This window comes from Panulirus ornatus, chromosome 53 (genome assembly GCF_036320965.1).
Source record: "Panulirus ornatus isolate Po-2019 chromosome 53, ASM3632096v1, whole genome shotgun sequence".
Taxonomy (NCBI): Eukaryota; Metazoa; Arthropoda; class Malacostraca; order Decapoda; family Palinuridae; genus Panulirus; species Panulirus ornatus.
Window position 1 is genome coordinate 19,007,576 of NC_092276.1, and position 10,981 is coordinate 19,018,556.

At 41.9% G+C, this 10,981-nt stretch overlaps 1 protein-coding gene across 1 annotated transcript in view; it reads right to left on the minus strand.

Moving 5' to 3' along the window:
• The window catches only part of LOC139765290 (uncharacterized), a 62,158-nt gene extending 51,679 nt beyond the window's left edge, over positions 1-10,479 (minus strand). Inside the window, exon 1 of the mRNA XM_071692668.1 lies at positions 10,339-10,479. Coding sequence (XP_071548769.1) covers positions 10,339-10,438 — 100 coding nt within the window. The 5' untranslated portion in view covers positions 10,439-10,479. The remainder of the gene's footprint in view (positions 1-10,338) is intronic.
• Positions 10,480-10,981: the final 502 nt, after the last annotated feature.

The window sequence follows — 10,981 nt, forward strand, 5'->3', positions numbered from 1 at the left end:
CACTCAGTCTCTAGCTGTAATGCACCGAACCCACAGCTCCCTTTCCACATCCAGGCCCCACAAAACTTTCCATGGTTTACCCCAGATGCTTCACATGCCCTGGTTCAATCCAATGACAGCATGTTGACCCCGTTATACTACATCGTTCCAATTCACTCTATTCCTTGCACGCTTTTTACCCTCCTGTATGTTCAGGCCCCGATTGCTGAAAATCTTTTTCACTTCATCCTTCCACCTCCAGTTTGGTCTCCCACTTCTCCTCGTTCCCTCCATCTCTGACATATAAATCCCCTTTGTCAATCTTTCCTTGCTCATCCTCTCTATGTGACCAAACCATTTTAATACACCCTTTTATGCTCTCTCAACCAAACTCTTTTTATTACCACGCCTCTCTCTTACCCTTTCATTACTTACTTGATTAAACCACCTAACACCAGATATTGTCCTCAAACCTTTCATTTCCAACACATCCACCCTCCTCTGCACAACCCTCTCTATAGCCCACACCTTGCAACCATATAACATTGTTGGAACCACTATTCCTTCAAACGTACCCATTTTTGCTCTCCAAGATAATGTTCTCACCTTCCACACATTCTTCAACACTCCCAGTACCTTCACCCTCTCCCCCACCCTGTGACTCACTTTCGCTTCCATGGTTCCATCCGCTGCTAAATCAACTCCCAGATATCTAAAACACTTCATTTACTCCAGTTTTTCTCCATTCAAACTTACCTCCCAACTGACTTGTCCCTCAACCCTATTGGACCTAATAACCTTGCTCTTATGCACATTTACTCTCAACTTTCTTCTTTCATACACTTCACCAAACTCAGTTACCAACTTCTGCAGTTTCTCACCCAAATCAGCCACCAGAGGTATATCATCAGCGAACAATGACTTCCTCACTTCCCAAGCCCTCTCATCCACAACAGACTGCAAACTTGCCCCTCTCTCCAAAACTCTTGCATTCATCTCCCTAACAACCCCATTCACAAACAAATTAAACATCCAAGGAGACATCATGCACCCTGCAACAAACTGACATTCACTGGGAACCAATCACTTTCCTCTCTTCCTACTCATACTCATGCATTACATCCTTTATAAAAACTTTTCACTGCTTCTAGCAACTTACCTCCCACACCATATACTCTTAATATCATTATTTTTCTTTTCAATTATACTTTGCCGCTGTCTCCCGCGTCAGGAAGGTGGTGCAAGGAAACAGACAAAAGAATGGCCCAACCCACCCACATACACATGTATACACATACACGTCCTCACACGCATATATACATACCTATACATTTCAACGTATACATATATATACATACACAGACATATACATATATAAACATACATAATTCATACTTGCTGCCTTTATTCATTCCCGTTGCCACCCCGCCACACATGAAATGACAACTCCCTCCCCCCGCACAAGCACAAGGTAATGCTAGGAAAAGACAACAAAGGCCATATTCGTTCACACTCAGTCTCTAGCTTAATATAGATATACATATATAGATAAACATATATATCACTATAGATATCCATATATATAATTTTTAGTATACTTTGTCGCTGTCTGGGGTAAACCATGGAAAGTTTTGTGGGGTCTGGATGTGGAAAGGGAGCTGTGGTTTCAGTGCATTACACATGACAGATAGAGACAGTGTGAACGAATGTGGCCTTTGTTGTCTTTTCCTAGGATTACCTTGCGTGCACGTGGGGGAGGGGGGGTGCCATTTCATGTGTGGCGGGATGGCAGTGGGAATGGAAGAAGGCAGCATGTATGAATTTGTACATGTGTATATGTGTATATGTCTATGTATGCATATGTATACAATGAAATGAATAGGTACATATATGTACAAGTGTGGGTGTTTATGTATATATATGTGTGTGTGCGTGGGTTGGGCCATTTTTTCATGTTTCCTTGCGCTATCTCACTGACACAGGAGACAGAAACTAAGTCTAATAAATAATAAATAAATATAATTATATGAATATGTCTGTATATGTATATGTACGTATACATTGAAATATATAGGTACATATATGTGCGTGTGTGGGCGTTTATGTAAATACATGTGTATGTGGGTGGGTTGGGCTATTCTTTCACATTTCCTTGCGCTACCTCACTATTGCAGGAGACAGCAACTAAGTATACTAAATAAAATAATTAATGAATGAATAACTTTTTTTTTTTTTCCAAAGGAAGGAACAGAGAAGGGGGCTGGGTGAGGATGCTTCCTCAGAGGCCCAGCCCTCTGTTCTTAACGCTACCTCGCTGACGCGGGAAATGGCGAATAGTATGAAAGAAAAGAAATATATATGTGAATAAGAGCAAGGTTATTAGGTACAGTAGGGTTGAGGGTCAAGTCAATTGGGAGGTGAGTTTGAATGGAGAAAAACTGGAGGAAGTGAAGTGTTTTAGATATCTGGGAGTGGATCTGGCAGCGGATGGAACCATGGAAGCGGAAGTGGATCATAGGGTGGGGGAGGGGGCGAAAATTCTGGGAGCCTTGAAGAATGTGTGGAAGTCGAGAACATTATCTCGGAAAGCAAAAATGGGTATGTTTGAAGGAATAGTGGTTCCAACAATGTTGTATGGTTGCGAGGCGTGGGCTATGGATAGAGTTGTGCGCAGGAGGATGGATGTGCTGGAAATGAGATGTTTGAGGACAATGTGTGGTGTGAGGTGGTTTGATCGAGTGAGTAACGTAAGGGTAAGAGAGATGTGTGGAAATAAAAAGAGCGTGGTTGAGAGAGCAGAAGAGGGTGTTCTGAAGTGGTTTGGGCACATGGAGAGAATGAGTGAGGAGAGATTGACCAAGAGGATATATGTGTCGGAGGTGGAGGGAACGAGGAGAAGAGGGAGACCAAATTGGAGGTGGAAAGATGGAGTGAAAAAGATTTTGTGTGATCGGGGCCTGAACATGCAGGAGGGTGAAAGGAGGGCAAGAATAGAGTGAACTGGAGTCGATGTGGTATACAGGGGTTGACGTGCTGTCAGTGGATTGAAGCAAGGCATGTGAAGCGTCTGGGGTAAACCATGGAAAGCTGTGTAGGTATGTATATTTGCGTGTGTGGACGTGTGTATGTACATGTGTATGGGGGAGGGGGTTGGGCCATTTCTTTCGTCTGTTTCCTTGCGCTACCTCGCAAACGCGGGAGACAGCGACAAAGTATAAAAAAAAAAAAAAAAAAATATATATATATATATATATATATATATATATATATATATATATATATATATATATATATATATATATATATATATATATTATCCCTGGGGATAGGGGATTAAGAATACTTCCCACGTATTCCCTGCATGTCGTAGAAGGCGACTAAAAGGGGAGGGAGCGGGGGGGCTGGAAATCCTCCCCTCTCATTTTTTTTTTAATTTTCCAAAAGAAGGAACAGAGGGGGCCAGGTGAGGATATTCCAAAAAAGGCCCAGTCCTCTGTTCTTAACGCTACCTCGCTAACGCGGGAAATGGCAAATAGTTTAAAAGAAAAGGGAGGTGGAAAGATGGAGTGAAAAAGATTTTGAGTGATCGGGGCCTGAACATGCAGGAGGGTGAAAGGCGGGCAAGGAATAGAGTGAATTGGATCGATGTGGTATACCAGGGTCGACGTGCTGTCAATGGATTGAATCAGGGCATGTGAAGCGTCTGGGGTAAACCATGGAAAGTTCTGTGGGGCCTGGATGTGGAAAGGGAGCTGTGGTTTCGGGCATTATTACATGACAGCTAGAGACTGAGTGTGAACGAATGGGGCCTTTGTTGTCTTTTCCTAGCGCTACCTCGCACACATGAGGGGGGAGGGGGATGTTATTCCATGTGTGGCGAGGTGGTGATGGGAATAAATAAAGGCAGGCAGTATGAATTATGTACATGTGTATATATGTATATGTCTGTGTGTGTATATATATGTGTACATTGAGATGTATAGGTATGTATACTTGCGTGTGTGGACGTGTATGTATATACATGTGTATGGGGTGGGTTGGGCCATTTCTTTCGTCTGTTTCCTTGCGCTACCTCGCAAACGCAGGAGACAGCGACAAAGCAAAAAAAAAGTTTGGTAAAGTGTGTGGAAGAAGAAAGTTGAGAGTAAATGTGAATAAGAGCAAGGTTATTAGGTACAGTAGGGGTGAGGGTCAAGTCAATTGGGAGGTGAGTTTGAATGGAGAAAAACTGGAGGAAGTGAAGTGTTTTAGATATCTGGGAGTGGATCTGTCAGCGGATGGAACCATGGAAGCGGAAGTGGATCATAGGGTGGGGGAGGGGGCGAAAATTTTGGGAGCCTTGAAAAATGTGTGGAAGTCGAGAACATTATCTCGGAAAGCAAAAATGGTTATGTTTGAGGGAATAGTGGTTCCAACAATGTTGTATGGTTGCGAGGCGTGGGCTATGGATAGAGATGTGCGCAGGAGGATGGATGTGCTGGAAATGAGATGTTTGAGGACAATGTGTGGTGTGAGGTGGTTTGATCGAGTAAGTAACGTAAGGGTAAGAGAGATGTGTGGAAATAAAAAGAGCGTGGTTGAGAGAGCAGAAGAGGGTGTTTTGAAATGGTTTGGGCACATGGAGAGAATGAGTGAGGAGAGATTGACCAAGAGGATATATGTGTCGGAGGTGGAGGGAACGAGGAGAAGAGGGAGACCAAATTGGAGGTGGAAAGATGGAGTGAAAAAGATTTTGTGTGATCGGGGCCTGAACATGCAGGAGGGTGAAAGGAGGGCAAGAAATAGAGTGAATTGGAGTCATGTGGTATACAGGGGTTGACGTGCTGTCAGTGGATTGAAGCAAGGCATGTGAAGCGTCTGGGGTAAACCATGGAAAGCTGTGTAGGTATGTATATTTGCGTGTGTGGACGTGTGTATGTACATGTGTATGGGGGGGGGGTTGGGCCATTTCTTTCGTCTGTTTCCTTGCGCTACCTCGCAAACGCGGGAGACAGCGACAAAGTATAAAAAAAAAAAAAAAAAAAAAAAATATATATATATATATATATATATATATATATATATATATATATATATATATATATATATATATAATTTGTTTATGGATGGGGTTGTTAGGGAGGTAAATGCAAGAGTTTTGGAAAGAGGGGCAAGTATGAAGTCTGTTGGGGATGAGAGAGCTTGGGAAGTGAGTCAGTTGTTGTTCGCTGATGATACAGCGCTGGTGGCTGATTCATGTGAGAAACTGCAGAAGCTGGTGACTGAGTTTGGTAGAGTGTGTGGAAGAAGAAAGTTAAGAGTAAATGTGAATAAGAGCAAGGTTATTAGGTACAGTAGGGTTGAGGGTCAAGTCACTTGGGAGGTGAGTTTGAATGGAGAAAAACTGGAGGAAGTGAAGTGTTTTAGATATCTGGGAGTGGATCTGGCAGCGGATGGAACCATGGAAGCGGAAGTGGATCATAGGGTGGGGGAGGGGGGCGAAAATTCTGGGGCCCTTGAAGAATGTGTGGAAGTCGAGAACATTATCTCGGAAAGCAAAAATGGGTATGTTTGAAGGAATAGTGGTTCCAACAATGTTGTATGGTTGCGAGGCGTGGGCTATGGATAGAGTTGTGCGCAGGAGGATGGATGTGCTGGAAATGAGATGTTTGAGGACAATGTGTGGTGTGAGGTGGTTTGATCGAGTGAGTAACGTAAGGGTAAGAGAGATGTGTGGAAATAAAAAGAGCGTGGTTGAGAGAGCAGAAGAGGGTGTTTTGAAGTGGTTTGGGCACATGGAGAGAATGAGTGAGGAAAGATTGACCAAGAGGATATATGTGTCGGAGGTGGAGGGAACGAGGAGAAGAGGGAGACCAAATTGGAGGTGGAAAGATGGAGTGAAAAAGATTTTGTGTGATCGGGGCCTGAACATGCAGGAGGGTGAAAGGAGGGCAAGGAATAGAGTGAATTGGAGCGATGTGGTATACCGGGGTTGACGTGCTGTCAGTGGATTGAATCAAGGCATGTGAAGCGTCTGGGGTAAACCATGGAAAGCTGTGTAGGTATGTATATTTGCGTGTGTGGACGTATGTATATACATGTGTATGGGGGGGGGGGTTGGGCCATTTCTTTCGTCTGTTTCCTTGCGCTACCTCGCAAACACGGGAGACAGCGACAAAGTATAATAAAAAAAAAGTATAATAAAATATATATATATAAATATATATATATATATTTTTTTTTTTTTTTGCTCCAGTTTTTCTCCATTCAAACTCACCTCCCAATTGACTTGACCCTCAACCCTACTGTACCTAAAAACCTTGCTCTTATTCACATTTACTCTTAACTTTCTTCTTTCACACACATTACCAAACTCAGTCACCCATTTATGGATCTGGAGAAGGCATATGATAGAGTTGATAGAGATGCTCTGTGGAAGGTATTAAGAATATATGGTGTGGGAGGCAAGCTGTTAGAAGCAGTGAAAAGTTTTTATCGAGGATGTAAGGCATGTGTACGTGTAGGAAGAGAGGAAAGTGACTGGTTCTCAGTGAATGTAGGTTTGCGGCAGGGGTGTGTGATGTCTCCATGGTTGTTTAATTTGTTTATGGATGGGGTTGTTAGGGAGGTAAATGCAAGAGTTTTGGATAGAGGGGCAAGTATGAAGTCTGTTGGGGATGAGAGAGCTTGGGAAGTGAGTCAGTTGTTGTTCGCTGATGATACAGCGCTGGTGGCTGATTCATGTGAGAAACTGCAGAAGCTGGTGACTGAGTTTGGTAAAGTGTGTGGAAGAAGAAAGTTAAGAGTAAATGTGAATAAGAGCAAGGTTATTAGGTACAGTAGGGTTGAGGGTTGAGGGTCAAGTCAATTGGGAGGTGAGTTTGAATGGAGAAAAACTGGAGGAAGTGAAGTGTTTTAGATATCTGGGAGTGGATCTGGCAGCGGATATTCATTCATTATTTTATTTATCATACTTAGTCGCTGTCTCCCGTGATAGTGAGGTAGTGCAAGGAAACAGATGAAAGAATAGTCCAACCCATCCACATACACATGTATTTACATAAACTCCCACACACACGCATATACATACCTATACATTTTAATGTATAGGTACATATACATACACAGACACATACATGTGGATGGGTTGGGCTATTCTTTCATCTGTTTCCTTATGCTATATACATATATACTATCATATTCATTTATCATTTATCATATTTAGTCGCTGTCTCCCGTCAAGTCTCTTTTCAAGTCAAGTCTCTTTTCTATGCTCATTTACTTTCACCACTCTCTTCTCTCCCATATAATTTCCTCTTTTCTGATAACCTCTACAAATCTTCACCCCTCACCTCCACCAGGTAATAATCAGACATCCTACCAGCTGTCTGTCTCATATTCATATCCACGAGTCTCTCTTTTGCATGCCTTATAATAAGCATGTAATCCAATACTGTACAATGACCATCCCCATTACTTACATATGCATACTCATGTACATCCCTCTTTTTAAACCAGGTATTCTCAATAACCAAGTCTTTTTTTACACAAAACTCCAGAAGCTGATCGCTATTTCCATTCACCTTACTGAATGCCTTATACCCCAAATTAAGACCACAACTGCCATAGTATTTATCTTCGCATGTAAATCACCTATCACTAATAAATACCCAGTCTCTTGCATCAAAACTGCTGACACACTTACTGCTTCTCCCAAAATGCTTCCTTCTAATGATCTTTTCCTCATGATCAGGTGTATAAGCACTAATAATTGAACATAACTCACAATCAACTTTCATTTTTACCCACATCAGTCTGCAGCCCACTGCTTTGCACTATTTCACACACTCCCACAACTCTCATTTCAGCAGAAGTTCAGCCCTTTCCTTGGCTTCTGCCCTTACACTAACAGCAGCCTTGACTCGTATGACATTCCCAAACCAATTTTCCCCTATTATCTTGAGCTTTATTGCAAACAGAGCCAGAACGTCCAGGTTCCTTTTCTTAAACTACTTATCTTTTTTTTCCTTCTCTCCTTGGTTACATCCACAAACATTATGACACCATAGCCTGAGCCTTTGGGCACTCCCCACTTGCCTCCTTCCGTTCCATATTTTAGAAAATGAAGGACAAGAATGGAGGGTTTCCAGCCCTCCACTTCCATCCATCTTGGTCACCTTCTTCGACATGCCGGGAATATGGAGGCAGATTTCTTTCTAATCTACCCGAGATCAGAAAAATAAATATTCATTTATATATCTATTATACTTAACTGCTGTTTCCCGTGTCAGTGAGGTTGCGCAAGGAAACAAAGAATGGCCAAACCATTCATATACGCATATATATATACAGTGACACCCATACACGCACATATACATACATATCAACATACATATACAGGACACATACATATATACACATATATATGTTCATACTTGCTGCCTTCATCCATTCCTGTCACTACCCTGCCACACACGAAATAGCCCCCCCCCCCCATACAGCAAGGTAGCACCAAGAAAGGACTTTTTTTTAAAATAAGGCTACATTTGCTCACACTCAATCTCTAGCTGTCATGTCCAATGCACCGAAACCACAGCTCTCTTTCCACATCCTGGTCCCACAGACCTTTCCATGGTTTACCCCAGAAGTTTCACATGCCCTGGTTCAGTTCATTGACAGCTTGTCATCCCCGGTAGACCACATCATTCCAATTCACTCTATTCCTTGCACGCCTTTCACCCTCCTGTATACAGTTCAGGACCCAATAGCTCAAAATCTTTTTCACTCCATCCTTCCACCTCCAATTTGGTCTCCCACTTTTCCTTCTTCTCTCCATCCCTCACACATATATCCTCTTTGTCAATCTTTCCTCACTCATTCTCTCCATGCATCCAAACCATTTCATCACACCTTCTGCTCTCTCAACCACACTCATTTTATTACCACACATCTCTCTTACCCTTTCATTTCTTACTTGATCAAACCACCTCAAACATTTCATTTCCAACACATCCACCTTCCTCCGTATAACACTACCTATAGTCCATGCCTCGCAACCATATAACATTGTTGGAACCACTATTCCTTCAAACATACTCATAAATACATAATCAAAAATATCTTATGTTCGAAACCAACTGCCAGTCCTGTAGTATTCACATAAAGTCTTCTAATCATTTAGCTTAATCATTTAGCTTATTCTGTCAACTACATGATCTTCACATCAATCTTACCTAGTGTAATGAACTGGGAAATTTAGCAATATGGAAAGCCTTATAATACACAGATTCCCAGATATGAATAAGTAATTGTTTGAGCTAAGCATCACCATGAGTTTTGGATATTGAGTGATTCTGTTTTCCAATTCTATCACAGTACGTATCTGAAGAACAGCTGTCGAGCACATTATATCATACTATATCATATTAAACAAGACTACATAAGTAAACTTTCAGCACTGTCCATAATGCCCTGAGTTTCGCAGATGACAGAAGCAGAGAATTCATTGGTAGGTTGTAATATGTTTGCAAGCTTTCTCTCTTGATTTCTTACATTCATAACCGTACAATTATTCATCTTAGGGTTTAAAGTGGAATGGAGCTCAAGCTTCACATATAAAGTGAGTAAACAAAAATAGGCGAATCAGCCTAGAAAAATCATGGAAAGGTCTGTGGGGCCTGGCTGTGGACAGGGAGCTGTAATTTTTGATGAACTGCACATGACAGCTAGAGAATGGATGAGAGAGAGCTAATGTGGCCTTTTTTTTATCTGCTCCCTGCGATTTCTCATTAACATGAGAAATGACAATTATAATCAGAAGAAAGATTCTAATCCACGACGAATTACCTAAAAGTATGGTAATTGTTTTCATTCCTCCAGTCCCCTCTGGTCTTAGGCTGCAATGTTCCTGGATTTATCCACCCTATCATGTGACACCTTATTCTGTTAACTTTTATAAATTCTATTACTTCATATCAGTGTGAAGTAGTGAATTGAAAGCTATGTTTTAATTCTATAAGACCACAAGGACTAGCTTTCTTATATCCTATATTACATTCATATTCTGTAAAGATTTTTCACTACAGCACATTAATTACAAATCATTGATAAACTACAGCGTACCCAGGATCTATGTAAAGAACAATTGTGGAAATAGGTCATTTTGTACACTGTATCATTCTCGAGAAAATTCTTGCCTGTGTACACTGTATGTATGTTGACGTATCTTGCTAAATACACCAAACCAAACATTCCCCATAACAGTGAGATATTACTAACATTGATACTTTGATCACTGACGTCAGTCATGTATAAAGCTCCTCCCCTGCACTGTCACATACATGATAATATCACACTATAATGTGTGTGTTGGTGTGTTACCTGGAGTCCTGGTGTGCTTGTGTCTGGCACCAGTGTTGACCACGGCCGTCACTGCCATACCACGACCTCCCTGCACACTCTTCATAACCACCGCTGACATTTTGTACTACAATAGTTCAAACTAAGAAACTTAGGAAGAGGATGACCACGATGTACCACCAACGGTGATCAGCTGTGTTGTGGAGAGCTTGCTGGCTGGCTGGCCGAGACATGCACCACTACCTCCCCAGCTGCTCCAGCTGCCAGCCAGACCCACCTTGGTTTAATCATCATTTACCACAAGGTAACATTCACTCACACATGTTATACATTAACTCAATATCATTAACCTTCGATTATTTCTATGACAGAGCACCTTTAAGCTGGGCATTTCTCTCTCAGGATGATACACAATGCAAAGACATAAAATGCTTATCATCGTGCAACGCAATATCGCGGGAGCTGACGTAATGACACTTATGTAAGGGGGCAATATGAGCGATAGTACATGTTCCCGATCTCTATAACCCATGGCGGCAGACACAAGGACTGTATAAAAGATTCCCAGTCGGTTGCCAACTTGCCAACCAGCCTACCTGTTCCTCGTACACCCATAGTGACTAGTGCTTATTTATATCCACCATCATATGACGGTAGAGTAACT